This window comes from Taudactylus pleione, unplaced genomic scaffold (genome assembly GCF_031769625.1).
Source record: "Taudactylus pleione unplaced genomic scaffold, aTauple2 ptg000396l, whole genome shotgun sequence".
Lineage (NCBI taxonomy): Eukaryota > Metazoa > Chordata > Amphibia > Anura > Myobatrachidae > Taudactylus > Taudactylus pleione.
Window position 1 is genome coordinate 1629435 of NW_028284797.1, and position 17137 is coordinate 1646571.

Here is a 17137-nt window from a genome sequence, read left to right on the forward strand (position 1 = left end):
ACAGCTGGGATATAAGTGGACTTACCACCTGTGGCTTGTAAGATCCACTTGTTCCTGATGATGAATGGAAAAAATGTACTGAGACATTCTGCTGCCATCTACCAGGATGCTGAAGGGTGGACATTTCAGCAAGACAATGATCCCAAACACACAGCCAAGGACACTCTAAATTGGTTTCAGAGAAAGAAAATAAAGCTGCTAGAATGGCCCAGCCAATCACCTGACTTGAATCCAATTGAAAATCTATGGAAAGAACTAAAGATCAGAGTTCATAGAAAAGGCCCACATAACCTTCAAGATTTGAAGACTGTTTGTGTGAAAGAATGGGCCAAAATCACACCTGAGCAATGCACTCTCCATACAGGAGGAGTCTTGAACCGGTCATTACCAACAAAGGCTTTTATAGGAAGTATTAAATACAATTCAGCAAACGTGTTCAATACTTTTTCCCTGTGTCATTTCACATTATTACACAACTTAATTTATGGACATTTATGGTTTGATTTCTTTGCATGTGTGGATTGCATGGGTTGCTGGTGACACTTGGGTGAATATTTCATTACAATAGCCCCATTACAAATATTTACTGCCTCAAAGCACGGAGGTTGTGACTTCAATTCCCACTATGGTATATTCTCCCTATACTTGCATGGGTTTCCTCCCCATCTCCAAAAATATACTGGTAGGTTAATTGGCTCCTAACCAAAAAATGAATCCTAGTGTGTGAGCATGTGGTAGGGAATATAGATTGTTACACTGAGGTAGGTACTGATGTGAATGGCCAAATATGCTTTGTAAAGCGCTGTGGAATATGTGTGGGCTATAAATATCTGGTAATAAATATACATCTATATATATTTATATCCATATATCTTTAGACAAACTTCATGGACAACAAGCCATGGTACACTTTAAAATTCACCCTGCCCAGAATGTCATTTAACAGAGTACTAGTGCCAGCAGAGTGCTCTGAGTTTGTCTCTTAGCCTTAAACTGGAGGGGGTGAACCAAACAGAAGCTGCAATAGTGGCTTCTGCTTGGAACTCTTGATCAAATCTCTTTGCTTCCATGTAAAGATGGTGGTAAGTAGTGTCCACCCTAGGGGCCTTCTTTATCAACGAGTGTTGCCATTCACAAAAAGTGATAAAACTTGTTGCGTATGATGGTGTTCTCCAGCCAATTAGCTCCCAACTGTCATGTTAGAAAAATGACAGTTGAAAGCTGATTGGCTGTAGCACCATTTATTATATGGAACAAGTTTTATTACAAATGATAACACTCGTTGATAAATAAGGCCCTAGGTCCGGTGCCCTAGAAAGAGAACTCCAACGCGTGCACCCAAAAAGTGAGTGCGGCAACGAGAAAAGGGGTATATCTTTAAGACTATCCCCCTTTTCATCACTCCTGTGGGCGTCCCCGGCATTTACAAACATTCCGGGCTGCCTCAAAGCTCTCCCTTCTCTGTGAATAGATGCTGGGCGCATGCGGTGATTCGCCGGCGGTGATCGCTACACCGCAGTTTCTCCCACCCGCGGAACATTGCGGCCCGGGGATGGGGACGGCACCCACAGGCTGTTTTAGCGGGGCGCTGCCAGAACGGGCAGGGCGCATTCTGCCCTTTTGAAATCAGGCAGGGTGCGGAGCCCCACTAAAACAGCCTAGCAGGAACGCTAGGCAAGCAGTAACACAGCTATTAAGAGTCTTAATTGATCACGCAAAAAAAGAGCTCAAGACATTTATTCCGAGTTAAGTCTACATTAAATTTCTAAAAAAAAAAAATTGTGTAGTTTGATACCACGAGTGTCACATGGCAATATTCTTTGCAATTTCAATGCTCATTTTCCAATGCATTGTCACTCCCCCCCCCCCATTTCAATTAATAATCTTAAGAGTCGATACATCAAGATTTTTGCTGAAACTAGTATTGTCCAACAACTTCATAAATGGCTTATGCATATTATGCATCAATTTTAATCGGACTACAATTTGAAAGTTAGGGACACTAAATTGGTGCAATACATGTTATTACGGTTCAAATAGTAGTTTAGGTCATGAGAAAGAAGAATACATATAATACATATAAACACTGACAGCAGGATGGGTTAATTATACTGCAGCGTAATGTGTGATAACTAGTAATTATCACTGTCTAGTGGGTGACTGCAGCATGAATTCATTATTGCAGTCTTGTTAGCACTTTTGCAAGTGAACACTCAGTTGTTGAAGTTGATGTGTTGGAAGCAGAAAAAATGGGCAAGTGTAAGAATCTGAGCGACTTTGACCAAGGTCAAATTGTGATGGCTAGACGACTGGGTCAGAGTATCTCCAAAACGTCAGGTATTGTCGGTGTTCTCTGTATGCAGGGGCTAGTACCTACCAAAAGTGGTCCAAGGAAGGACAACTGGTGGCAAGGTAATGGACACCCAAGGCTCATTGATGCACGTGGGGAGTGAAGGCTAGCCTGTCAAGTCCGATCCCACAGCACTACTGTAGAATAAATTGATAAAAAAAGTAATGTTGACTACGATAGAAAGCTGTCAGAACACAGTGCATGGCAGCATGCTTCATATAGGGCTGCGTAACGGCAGACTGGTCAGTGTGCCCATGCTGTCTCCTGTCCACCTGTCGAAAGTGGCTACAATGGGCATGTGAGCATCAGAACTGGACCATGAAGCAATTGAGGAAGGTGGCCTGGTCTTATGAATCGTATCCATTTTCATCATGTTGATGACCTGGTGTGTCCAGAGAAACCACAAAGATGCACGATGGGAAGAAGGTAAAGTGATTGTGATTCTCTAGGCAAAGCCTACCTGTGACTCCATCTGTTGTGAAACTACAAGTCCCAGCATGCTTTACTGGATGATTGGTGAGAGGGTATGCTGGGACTTGTAGTTCTGTAACAGCTGGAAAGTCACAGGTTGGCCAGGCCTGCTCATGGCAACGTTCTGCTGGGAACATATGGATGTTACATTGCTTTAACTAATGTGGCAATACATGTTGGTAGCTGCTCAATCACTCCAGTAATATCAATCGGGGGCATGTAAGGGAGGGATTAGTCTATACAAGAAACAAAAAAGTAATCCCCCAGCACTCAGAATGAAATCAGCAATAAGATATTAAAAACTACATGGTGGTAGATATTTCAGAGATCTCAGTTGCATATATTTGCAAAAATATGACTAAGCCTCCGGGTCACGTCACGGCGTCTCTGATACCAGAGGTCCCATTAGTGATAACTTGGTCAAAATCCGGGCTTCAGAACCCCAAAAAAGCCAGCGAAGGCTAGCCACCCCAGTGAAGCACATCAAGTTGCACCGTTTGGGCGAGCACAGCCGGAAGCATTTCTGCTCGCCCCCTCCAGGGCTTTAGTCAGGTTTAGTCATATTTTAATGCCAGAGAGATCACTTAATACTAACATTCAGATTAAGCTTTTTTGCTCTGTTTTGGATTAAGATATGTTGAGTCATTAAAGAAAAAAAAAAAAAAAAAGCCTTAAAGAGGCACTCACCAGACTTCATTAGAGTTTACCTTTTATCCGTCATCAGTGAAGACATGTTATACATCAAGCATAATGATCCCCTCAATGTTTCAATTAAAGATCTACTCTTATGAAGTCTGGTGATGGCCTCTGCTTTTTTGCTCTGTTTTAAGATGGGTACACAGTCACACTATACAATTTGTCATTCACTCAGCCGACAAACGACATATTGCACAGTGCATACGTACATGTGTACAGAAGATATGTCTGATACATCAGCTCATCTGAGCAACCCACCAACCTCCCACACACTTGCTGCTGGGACTATCGGTGACAGACAGCTCAACTGGGCTGACAAAATTTAAATGCCCGTCCAGTTGCAATGTCAACGCAGACATATCAAGCGATAGATTGGTAAGCCAATACACACATACCAATCGGCTGCTCGGTCTGCGGATCCATGATCCCTGGACAAGCTTCCTAGGTGTGTACCCAACTTTAGATATATGGAAAGCGATTAAATTGTTTGAGTTAACGGCTGTCAGTGCCGGACCCCAACGTGGCAATTCAGTTGGATTTCTGCTCGCACCCTCAGGAGGGTGAGAGAAGAAATACTTTCGTCAACCTAACAGAGAGACGAATTAAATAGCTCCGTGAACTCATTCTCTGCGCCTATGTGGAAAATTAAATTCTCGTTGCAGGGATGTAGCTCCCAGGTTAAGTGTCCGTACCTATTCAAGTGACTGCATCACACCAGGCACTTAAGCTGGGAGATGCACCTTACTGCAACCTATGCCCTAGGCTTAGTCGCAGTAAACTACACCTCCCGGCTTAAGTGCTAGGTGTCATGCTGTTACCGCATGCAGTAACACTGCAACTATCGCTGAGGCACTAGATAGCATGGATTTCTGCTCGCACCTAAGGGTGCAAGCAGAAATCCACTAGTTGCGGGATTACGGCATAGGCAATTGAATAGTACTTAACGTAGGAGCTACATCCGCGTGAAGAGAATTGATTCTCCCCTATAAGTGCATTGGTTTTTTTAGAGGCTCCTCTGAAAATAAGTTTTAGTTTACTCTTCATAATCAATTCCTTTAACTGAAACGACTACTGCGCCATTGTGTGTTGTTGCTAGCCACTAGGAGTAATCCACTATGAATAGACACTGAATCAACCTGTCATTAAATATTTTTTGTCAAGTCAAACATGAACCGACCATACATGTGACCATGAATCATAATCAGTAAGAATGAAGTAATGCATGACAACACAGGGTGTAGCGGATTAATATATTTCCAAAATGACATGACATGAAAAATTAAACACTGGCTACAACATTCTGGTGCACCACATTGTAGTAATCCTATTAAATAGTGAATTAATACAATGCAGGTTCATTAACTAATCACTCCAGTAGGCAAACATGAGTAGGTTGACCTAGCATCAGAAAAAAAAAAAAATATCTAGAAATTAGTGCAAATACATTAGCAAGGGGCACATGTAAATAGTCATGAGCTCTCGTCGAAGCGTCATGCACTTCTATTATGGTAGGCAGTAGCGCATTTACCACTAGGCAATGCAGGCGGCCGCTTAGGGCCCACTGACAGTACTGTATATTGGAGGCTTGCAATATAAAGTACCGGACCCGGCAGACTGTCAGCACATTGGACAGCTGCCGGATGCCGCTCTGGCTCACTGTCCCAGTCTATTCTCCACTGCACTATGTGCTCTGTGTGACGTCTGACTCAGCACAGAGAGAGAGAGAGGAGCCAAGAAGAAGTTAGGACTTGCGGAACTTGCCTTTTCTGTGTCATCACCACCCCCCCTCACGGCCGTTAGGGGTAGTGTGAGCAGAGTTAAGGGTAGTGTAGTGTGTGTGTGTGTGTGTGGTGTGTGTGCAGGTACCGGGAGCAGGGTTAGGGGTAGTGTGTGCCTGGAGCCAGAGCAGAGTAAGGGCAGTGTAGTGTGTGTGCCGGTACCAGGAGCAGGGTTAGGGGTAGTGTAGTGTGTGCCTGGAGCCGGAGCAGAGTAAGGGTAGTGTAGTGTGTGTGCAGGTACCGGGAGCAGGGTTAGGGGTCCTGCAGTGTGTGCAGAGAGCTGCAGCAGGGTTAGTGGTAGTGTAGTGTGTGCCTGGAGCAGGGTAAGGGTAGTGTAGTGTGTGGAGGAAGCAGGCGTAGGGTTAGGGGTAGTGCAGTGTGTGCAGAGAGCGGGCGCGGGGTTAGTGGTATTGTAGTGTATGCGGGGAGCAGATTTTACCAAGAGTTATGAAAGATGTTACCCATCCTTCGTAATGGGTAATCTTTATTGTTCAGCATGCAATCATTGGGAGATTGTGTAATGAGGATACCATTGCAAAGAGAATTTGTATTGGATTTTGTCTGCCTTTGTTATTGGTAACTTAAGTAGTTTTGTTGTACTTTCATTATAGATGATTTAAAAGTGAATAGCTTCTTAAAAATATCACTTGGAAACACTTTGTGGCTTTAACACTATGTCATAGGCCCTCATTCATCAGTGCACGGGTCCTGCGTGATCGTACTCAAAGCGGCAGCAGACTGTCAGTGATTGACAGCTTGCTGGTGTTTGTGGGCGGGGAGGGGGCTGCGACAACCTCCATTACCCAAAACGGAGACATGTCGCCGCCGGTGGGGGAATTATGTGAATGAGCACTACTGTGTGATGTAACGCGAATAAGGGGCACTACTGTGTGACGTAGCATGAATAGGGGACACTACAGTGTGGTTTAATGTGACTAAGAGCTAATGTGTCGCATAATTTGGATTGGAAAGTCCAAACCTGTGGTTTTTTCGGTGCATGGCTTTGGTGCACGCTCTCTCTGCTTCAATTGTGGATGGGGCACCAATGCTCTGTATGTACAGAGGGCACCAAAATGTGTAGTTACGGTTTTGCTTTGGTGTGCACAGATGTGTCCTGTGTGTTCAGAACCTTCTGCCCTAAAAACAATCCTACAGTGAACACGATCTAATTCTCTACAACTGCTAAGCTAGTGCTTGGTCATTTGGGAAAAATTTTAAAAAGCTGAGTATGAGGAAAGACGACAAATAATGTAAAAGGGAATAAAGCAGGAATTAAAATATAGTGTTATGGATTGTTTGAGGAATGGGGACCCCAAATCGGTGTCTTGCTTAGGGGAGTCATGAGGTCTAAATCCGCCTCCTACTGTAGGTAAAATACTACTTATTGTTACACACAGTACGATATTTTAAAATATATTGCAGTTTTCGACTGATTGGAACGACAAATCTTTTCAAATCTGCAGTGTGTAGGCAAAATAACGATGCACACTCCCACTGGTTGAGATCTGATCTTTTGAACATGAAGAAAGATCACGACCTGTCTTTCACAATTTGACATACATTGTTCCATGTGTACACACGACGAGCAATTTCAAGGACAACAAACGATTTGTCGTCACTTTCTGGCCACTCCTCTCCACCATTTTGTGCCAGCAGACGGGAAGACAGAAGATGCATCCTGCGATTGTTTGCTGCCAAACGATATATCGTTAACAATTTGCAGTCATTAACGACCCATCTATATCGTTTGACCGTTTGTACAATCGTACCATGTGTACGCACAATATAGTTTGTCCTGGAGTGTTCAGGAGTTCAAGGGAAATAGTTAACTAGATCTTATCGTTGCCTACATCCTTAACAGTCACCTATGGGATGCAAGCAAAAATAAAAAATAAGCAATGCTGTACTATGTTGTTTGTGCGGTATGCATTCAAACGCAGATATCTGGCAAGGTGTTAAGTTTTCAATGTCAACATCTATGGGCTCGATTCTATTCTGTGCGAAGTGAATAGCTCCGGGAATCAGCTAACCCCCGACTAAGGATTTCTTCCCGCACCTCTCTGGGGATGCGAGCAGAAATCCGACAGAAGTCCCAGTGCGAGGCTGTTTTCTGTCCATCGCGCTTGGAAAACAGCATCGCGCCAGGAAGTGAGGTCGGGGAATGCCCGTTCTCACGCCTTAAACAGGGTTTTTAGTCGCGAGAACAGGAATTCTCCGATTAACCACCGTACACAATTGAATAGCCCCGGGAGCTACCTCCCAGTGCTATTTACATCACGGGCAATTGAATCGAGCTCTATATCCGTGTCAACATGTAATCTGTTGTCAACACCATGGGGCAAAATCAATTTTTTTTTTTTTAAGATTTCTGCTTGCACTGTCCTGAGGTAGCAAGCAAAAAAAACCTAAAAGTTAGTCGTTTGGGAGGTAGACGAGTTTAGCCACTTTAAACAGCTAAAATTGGTGCATTTGGCAAACACGATAATCACAGCACTAGCAACTAATCAGAGCAATAATTGAATTGCTCCGTTGGGCGTCCATTACTAACGAGTGAGGAAAAAACAAGGGTGCAAGCAGATTCCATGGCTATTAGTGTGAGTAGAGCAACAATTAATTTGCTGTCAGATGCCCATTAGTCAGAGCCGCGGAGGCAACAAATTGACACCTTCCGAGTTCTTGACCAGGGCTATTTTGGCAGTACGATAGGGACCTACATGATTTTAGGCAAGTGGTTTTAACATTATGTCTGATCGGTTTATATAGGTGATGATAAAAAAAGGACACATCTTAATGCAACACATAAGGAAGAGGTCTAGTCAGAACAGTTCCACAGAATACCATGCAGGATGTAAAAGGACAAACCTCTGCCTTAGAAAAATGTGAATTTCCATTACCAGAGGTGACAAATAGTGAGCGCATTTCTTTTCATTTTTGATCATTACTAGAATTTACAGATTTTCTAAATTTATATCTTTTGGGCAGATTTAATTAAGCCTGCCGTTGATATCGCCTGGAGGGAGCTCCCGGAGCTATTCAATTCAGCGCACTGTTAAGGCGACTAAGGGACAACTTCTCGCACCCTCCTGAGGGTGTGAGGAGAAATCCGTCTAAAGTGTCTAACAGCGGTGCGACCAGCACTTTAGTCGTAGAATGTCGGTTCTCGAGACAAAACACACTGATTTAGTCGCGAGAACCGGCATTCTCCAAATTAAGTCACACTAGTCGGACTTAACAGCGCGCTGAATGGAATAGCTCTGGAAGCTTACTCCCGGCGATATCAACAGCACGCTCAATTCAATCTCCCCTTTTTAGTCCATTTTAATTGTAATTTCAATCTGCCTCGTTTTGCTAAAAGATGTGAGAAGCAGCAATATATGGGGCTAAAAGGAGAATGCTCATGGCTCATTTAATGCAGGAAAGCAACTAACAAGTTAGGCCCATATAAATTTCTCAAGTGTTGTGCAAAGCACAGCATTTAAACTGAAAGGATGGCATTTTCACTGTGCAACACGGACATACAACTTTTTTATTCATGAACGTTGCTGAGAGGACACCAAGCTTAAGGTTGAGCCTCAGGCTTCAAGTCTGGACCAATTAGCTGTTCTGTTACCTAAGAAACTGCCTTAGGAGACTGCAACTGTACTGAACAGGTTACAGAGGCGTTATTGCTCTAAACTAACAAACTAAAAACTATTATTGATAAATGGAGTATTTTTTTATAAAATAGGTAGTCATAGATAACCAAAAGTCACAGTTCACACAATGGGTGGTATTCAATTGTTATAGCATGCCCGATCTCGTGACCGGAGATCGCAGGGCGCTATTCAATTGTTGCCAATTTTCTCGCTGATCATGCCCATAGTGGTTGGGTTTAGCAGCGTAAACCGGCTACCCCCGACCAAATTGCTGGGCACGATCGCGAAAAGTGGTTTGGACGTCCAAACCAGTCATTGTTCGCTTATTTTAGCTCACACCCCCTGAGAGGAGCGAGCTGAAATGGTGCGCCGGCAGCTGATCACACCTGACAGGAGCAACAATTGAATAGCTCCTGTCGGGCGCAGAGGGGGGGCAAACAATTTAATACCGCTTCAAAGAAATCGCTGCTAATCAAAAATTATGTTGCACCTACAGACCTGATCATGTAGAGCTTCTTCCCATGAAATAACAGTTTAAAAATAAAAAAAGTATACAAATGTACTGTATAGGTTTAAAGTCATAAAAGCATGGTTAATTAAGAAAAATTATTTTATATATATATATATATATATATATATATATATATATATATATATATATATATATATACATACATACATATATACATACACATTTTGGGGGCAATTCAATTCCCATGCTGGCAATGTAGCTCCAGAAAGGAGTGCCAAGGACTATTAAACTGCATTTGCCGACTTAAGTGCTGGATGCTATGCTGTTCCGAGGTGAATCAGTATGTAATGCTGGCTGTCTGGATGCCTCCTGTCAAAATACCGACAGCGGCATCCCGACGTTTGGTATCTCAACAGGGGTTGGGTAAGTATAGTTACCCTCCCCCATTCTCCCACTGACCCTAACCCTCCCCTCTTGTAACCTAACCCCCCCTCCGCACTAAACCTAAGTCTCCCCCTTCATGTCTAAACCTAACCCCCCCCCCACCAAACCCTGCTATGCTACCTAAGCCTAACCAAACCCCACAGCTAACAACTAAGGCCACTCTGAACTTACCTTGTTCAGCCTGGTGTCCTTCTGGATTCCGGCGTTGGGATTAAGGTAGAAGTCAGTATTTTGACGCTTATTTTAAGTCCTTTTCGGGCTTCCCGACGGGATTTAGACCAGCGGCCACCGGTCTCATAACTACATCCCGTTCCAAGGTACTAGTTAAGTCGAATTTGTGCTCGCACCTCAGGAGGGTACAAGCAGAAATACTCTAGTTGCAGCCAATTGAATAGATCAGAGTAATCATTAAGGGAGCTACATAGTTGCGCTGAGAATTGAATTGCCCTCATTTACTCCTTCAGTGCAGTCTGTAGATCTTACAAGTTATACTTGATAAAACGAAATACAAAAAAGCTAGCAATTGTGTATTATTTAACTTCTATAAAACAAAAAGAACCAGATGTACAAAAAAAAAAAAAAAAAAGGAATTGTGAAGACTTCTCTTTCCAAACTTCAAATGTCCAAGAAATGGCACAACACAGGTGCCCATATGTGGATTGAATATTCAAACTTCAGGTAATAGAACGTGGAGCCCTTCACTATGACAGCATGTCTTTCATATACATTCCGGCATCATGTTTATTTTTCTTGAATATAAAACGGAGAAATAATAAAATAAATATATATATATATATATATATATATATATATATATATATATATCTACCGCAACACAGTATATCTAATATTAATACTCAAAAATTGTGCTTTAACATTAAAAAAAAAAAAGAAGATATCAGCATATCACAGAAAAACTTTCCCATCGCCTAAGGAAATTGAAGGCACATCAAAACAAGGCGTTCTTCAATCCATGCAGAGGCGATGCTTATCCTCCTCTTCTGTAGAACCTCTCTGTAATTACCTTCACTGGTTCCAGAGTCTCTCCAGAATTAAACTTCAGAAGTGCGACGTTTGGGCGCCCAAAGTGCAGACATTCTTACACATTTCTGCTCTCTACCTCAGAAGGTGGCGAATAGTAGTGCCCCAAATTCATAGTATCCAACACCACATGCACCCAAATTCATTTTATGCCACAACATATGCAACAAACTCACATTATGCCACACCATGTGCACCAAATTTATATTATGCAACACAAGGCACCAAATTCATATTATGCCACACTGTACAGATGCCTACACCAAGAATAAACTCTAGAAGAGAGTAGTACCACAACCATGGTAATAACACTAGTGGAGGGTGTCAGTGTAGATAATGAAACAACCAGTTGAAAACAAAACAGTAAAGGCAGCCAGACTCTGAGCTCATTAGAGGACCCAGAACACACTGTGTAAAGGGTGCAACTTGTGCTTAAACAAACATTTTTACCGAACATCAAGTTCGGTTATGACGTCCCTCTGATCAACAAGATGCTCCTGCTCTGGATGTTCATTCTAGCACCCTGCATCTGTCACAACAATGCAGTTCATCTTTCCTACCTAGGGTGTCACTCTCTGCTCTGCTGCATTTAGCTAACTCTGGTCTGTATCTCAGCAGTTTGTTACATCACCGTAGTGTGCTAGAAGTGTATATTTTTTTACCTTGATCAATTATTTGCTGAAACATTTTGTCTAGGTTGTGCTTTATTACAAATTAAATATATTGCATAACAGCAATATTTTGGAATTAAAAATCTCCCTAAATGGGTCATATATCGTAATGTATATTATTAAAGAGGGCGTAACTTTAAACTTATGGGTGATAGAAAAATTCTAAAGCCCATTTTTTAATTCAGAGCAGAAAATACATATATGAAATTTTAGGTGCCCTGTGACAAAATCTGTGTTTACAAGTATAATATATTTCCACAAATATGTAGAGATGTATACATGTGGTGATGCTTCGTGATTTGTATTGGCAGAATATGCTTCTAGTTTGTGACAAGTCGGCATAATAATCAGTGTGTATTTGCACATTCTATTGCAAGCGTAAAATACACCAGGTATATATGCATAATTGCTAGTGACAAATACTGATATGCATGTAGACACCTTTTCTGTACTTTGGGTACATGGGAAAACCCCTTCACACACTGCAATCACATCAGCTTACTGAGTAGTGTAAAAATATGCCACACCAACTGGCCCAGTGCTTTCTCTCCATCAGCTCCAGTGTCTAACCCGTGATATTGCTGAACAGCAATGCACGGCTAAACCTGAAGCTTTCAGACACTGTAAATAGAAATGGGGCCCGAACGGAGAAACAATTGGATTGCTCCGTCGGGTGCCTATTCATATAGTCGCGCAGCAGGGGGTGCCCAAAACAATTGAATCGCCCCCAATATGTCAACAACATCATATCAACATTGACAATGTTGGCACTGATGAAACGTCGACATGGGACAGAATGTTGACAATGTGGTTTTAAAGACAATTCTATCCCTAACCCTTAATCCTAACATTTTGACAATGTCAACATTCCATATAGACATTTGTTCCATGTGAACATTTCCCAGATGTCAACATTCTGGTGTCGACAGTGCCGACTGAAAGTCAAAATTCATAATCTTACTGCATATCCTGTTGCCCAACCCCCACCCTTGTCTGCTCACCATCTGTTGAACACTCCAACCTTGACTGCCCACCATCTGTTATCCCCCCCCACACCCCCTTGACTGACCATCTGTTGCATAGAATACGCCCACACACAAATAACTGCATATACACGTGTGGACACACACACACAAAGCCTTGTAAATAAAGGCCAATGCACCACAATAGATACAGACTGGTTAACCACTTAGTTAACTACAGTACGCAGTACTGAACTAGATGCTAGCTACAAGCACTCTCAGAGGGAGGGGGATATGCAATTGTTTTTGGGTACCCATGCATTTTCACGTTCAGTGTTTAGCAGCGTAAAATGGCTAAACCGGTCTAAAGTCCTAGTTATCCCGCCCAAACAGGTGTGTCCACCCACAGCTATCACGCCAGATAGGACAAACAATTGAATTGCTCTGTCGGGCCCATTACTCAGCTGAAAACAATCAAATCACCCCCTTAGAAGCCTGAAGTTCCCCTTAAGTAAACACATTAAATTAGTAAATAATAAAAAATACAAAACATAAGTTGTATTTTAAAACCTTTAAATGCATAAGTGGCTTGATATAAATTCAAAGTAATTATATAACAGGCTATCATGCACATAGTGTAGGAGATGGCATATGACTAACGCCAAAAGTCATACAAAATGCAACTGCACATAAAAAGAACAAGTAAAAGATAAAGTCGACAAAAAGTGCATACATGGGGAAAGGGGAGTATACTGCTTGTGAAAGCTTACAGTCTTGAGAGTAGGGAAATGCTAAAATAGAAGTTGTGTATAGAGGATATGGAGTGAGCATAGGACTGGTACTGGCAAAACATGCAGAGGTGGTAATATCAGGAAGGGGCGGGAAGTCCCATAAGTGGGCAGCAGGGAGAAGTTTTGTAAGCGGGAGTCAAAGGTGGTTGCCAGAAAGTAGGGGAGTCATAGGCAGATCAAAGAGGAAGTATCACAAAAACAGACATGTACAAAAAGAAGTTGGTGAGGTGTTTAGTAAGAATGAGACTGTTTAGGGCAAGGTCATGAGTGAGAAAGTGGTGCGACTAGACAGCTCATGGGACTAAGTGAGTGGAGTGGAATAGGAAGATTACATATAGTGATATTGTCAACATAACAGAAGGATAACACTAAAGGGGGAATTTAATCAAATTGTGCTGTTGAATAGCACCAGGAATAAATGCCCAAAGCTATTCAACTGCCTGCTCTGTAAACCCACATTTAGAGTATTTCTGCTTGTATCATCCTCCCGACTAAATTAGTACTGCAATGCTAGTTGCGAGCTTACTGCATACGCTAACAGCATCTCACCCAGCACTTAAGTCAGAGATTTAAGTCAGATTGCCATTTACCGCTACTAAATACCTCCCAGGTTAAGTGAGTGCTAGGTGTGATGCAGTCGACTGAAAAGCTCCCGGCACTTAACCCGAGAGCTAAATGAAACCATTGCTTATTTCTGCTTGCATCACAGATGTGCAAGTAAAAAAAAAAAAAGAGAAATGTTTACCTACCACCTAAAAATGTGCACAGCGGCACATCTCGCAAAGCTCCAATGGAAGCTTGCTGTTGGTTGAATCTCCCAAGATGTGCTTGATTCTCTGCACTCCACTTATACCACAAATGAAGAACAGTTGAAGGTAAAAAACAAATGGAACTTTGATATGCTTTTATTCTTGTTACATAAACTTTCATGCCCAACCCCATTTGGAAATACCTTGAAGGATCATTAACATGTACCCTGTAGACAGCTAAAAAAAATAAAAAACATGCAAGTAATTTCAGAGGGAACAAATCAAAAAGTACCAGTATGGAAATTTATAAAAATGACATGGCCCAATGGAAAAAATGGTTCTGACTCCGATTTGCTGAGGCAGATGCAAATCTACAAGAGCAATTGAGTATCCGTCCTTCTTCCGCCACTAATAACTAGGGGCAAAAGTTTTTCCTTTGGATTTCAAGCTCTCGTAAGCAGGGCCCTCTTCTCATGTGCTTTCCGTCCCTCACTTAAAATGATCTCCTCCCCACTGCCAACAACAGCACTAAATCTATGAGTTTGGCTGCCCTGCTACTCATCTGGGTTTTGTGTCTGCTGCAGCAATGTTTATAAACAACGCCCATGTTCTCCAATGTTCTGTACTGTAATGCTGGGTACACACGGGCAAATATATCAGCCAATCAATTAGCCGATATATTGTGTACCAGCTAAAAGTCTGAACGGCGTCGTTTACAGACAACGTATCGTGGCAGATCTGTCTGCTCATTGTGCTGTGTGTACGGTGCACTTGCAGCAGAGACCGCGGACAGATGATGATTGCTCAGTGTGTATGAACAGACATCTGCAGATATATCTTTTAGGTGTGTACCCAGCTAAAGTCACTTTTTTTTTTTCTTGTTTTATGCACACTATTTCTGTTTATGTACTTATTAAAGGAGCTGCAGACCCCTTATGGCACCATATAAAAGTATAATAATGATAACAGTTTTACTGCTCATGCATGACTTTAGTTGATGATTGCCCTGTGATGGCTAGAAGGACCTGAATTTGAAGATGGTGCACTGCAACAGCCAGAGAGATCCAAATGTCTCTGCAGACGGCCTTAGCAACCACAGACAAGCAATATGAACTCTCTCTAGCTCATCAATGGTGTATAAGAGATTCTGGAAAATATACCACATGGCGTTCTGCAACCTTTAAACAATAGTCAGCAGCTAGAGAGAAACTAAGCATCTTGCATAAATGCACAAGTCAGTCAAAATTCCTACTCCCAGAAAAGTACCAGCATATTAAAAATAATCAAATACAAAAGTATGTGTGTTGACAATGTACAAGGTCTAAATTCACTTCTTGGAGCATATCTTGCCTAACAATAAAGTATATCCTTACAAAGCATAACACAAAAATACAACATATAGCAGCCACACAGAAAGCCTTGGGAAAAGACTCAATAAGCAAGGGTCCAAAACATTCTATTGTAAAATATATATTCCACAATTAAAAAATTAAGTGCATGGTTGGCTTTTGTGCAGTGTATTATGAAATATTATTTACAACTGTTATAAGTTTTGTTCCAAATAGTACTGATTTGGCATTTCAAGTGCAGTGTTTCTTTTACACCTATTTTGACCCATTTGATGTCGCTCAGTTTATTGGCGTGATAGGTTAACTTATTTACTTCCTCTCCATCTGTTTACACTGTGTAGTACTCTGACAAGTGGGTAACACACACAAATACGCCTATATACTCAGATAATCACCCAGCATGTGGTAATGACACAGAACATGTGACTGTACAGATGTAGTTCATCACTTTCTTGACAAGCAATCCAACAACCAAAATTGGATTCTAACAAGAAATAGCTTTCAGATACAAATCATCCAGGATCATAGACCAGCTGCCATCTTATTTTATAGATTTATAGTGCATATAATACAGCCCATTGGCACTTTAAGGTAATAACACTAGTGATAGTCAACACTAGTACAGGAGCGAATGCAGAACAGTCTCCATACTATCTAGCGAAACTGCAACAACACTCACTACATATACCCTATTATGTCACACAACACACGGTCTGTGCAGAGAAACACAGCGAGCAACAGTGTCCGGACACAAAGCATAAAGTTCAGGACGGTGGCGGCAGCAGCAGACCAGCCATCATCAGTGATACTGCCAGACTGCTGTATACACAGATATACACCACACGGACCGGCCTGAGCGGCCAGAGCCTCCCCCGGCTCATCCCATGCTGCCACTCACCTTGCTGGATATCCCCGTTGCTACCGCCGGGTAGCGGGACGCTGAGCTGCCGCTCGGGCTCCGGGAGGCAGCGTCGGCAGAAGGAGTGCAGACAGGGCAGCAGCTTCGGCTCCGACTCCCGGCACTGCAGACTCTGCTTGCACACCGCGCACGTATCCAGCAGGTTCACCACTCCGGCCGGCGTGGAGGATGAGGAGGCCGCAGAGGACGAGGGGGCCGGGCTCTCCTCAACCGGGACAGCCACTGGTACAGCTGGGGCCGCAGCCTTATCCCCGCTCTCTGCCGCCGCCTCCTCCACGGCCTGGGCCTCGGTCCCCGCGGTGCTCCCGTCCTGCCCGCTGCCATTGTTATTGTTGTTGCTGGTCTCCGGGCCGTCCGCCTCCCCGCCACCGCCTCCTTTGTTGTCCGCCATGTTTTTCCTCTTTGAACCCCTGAACTGACCGCTTCGCGACGCCACCAGCGCACGTACACTACGCCACCTCCCTCTTTCCTCCTCCTTCTCCTCCGCCTCTAACGGCCACGGCGGGTTGACGTCACCAAGACGTAGGGGTCAGGGACCACGCGCGCAGCGCAGGCGCTTGTGTTGTTGCTGAGTGAGGGAGTGCAACTGCGGCTGCGCTAACAGCATGGTGCGAATGTGATGATTGGATCTTACAGGACCCTCCTAGACAGTAGCAAATACTTGTTGTTTATACCAGATTTTAGGGGAGAAGTATCAAACGTTCTAAAGAGAACAAGAGACGCTGTTGCCCATAGCTACCAATCAGCTTCTAGCTATCATTTATCTAGTATGTTCTTAAAATGACAGGTAGATTGTGATTGGCTGCTAT

The 17137-nt window shown here is 43.0% G+C and overlaps 1 protein-coding gene across 2 annotated transcripts in view; it reads right to left on the reverse strand.

Moving 5' to 3' along the window:
- Positions 1-16821, reverse strand: part of TRIM33 (tripartite motif containing 33) — a 167767-nt gene extending 150946 nt beyond the window's left edge. For both annotated transcript variants that reach the window (XM_088446302.1, XM_088446301.1), the window contains exon 1: positions 16308-16821. In XM_088446302.1, coding sequence (XP_088302428.1) covers positions 16308-16719 — 412 coding nt within the window. In that variant the 5' untranslated portion in view covers positions 16720-16821. The remainder of the gene's footprint in view (positions 1-16307) is intronic.
- Between the last annotated feature and the right edge of the window lie 316 nt (positions 16822-17137).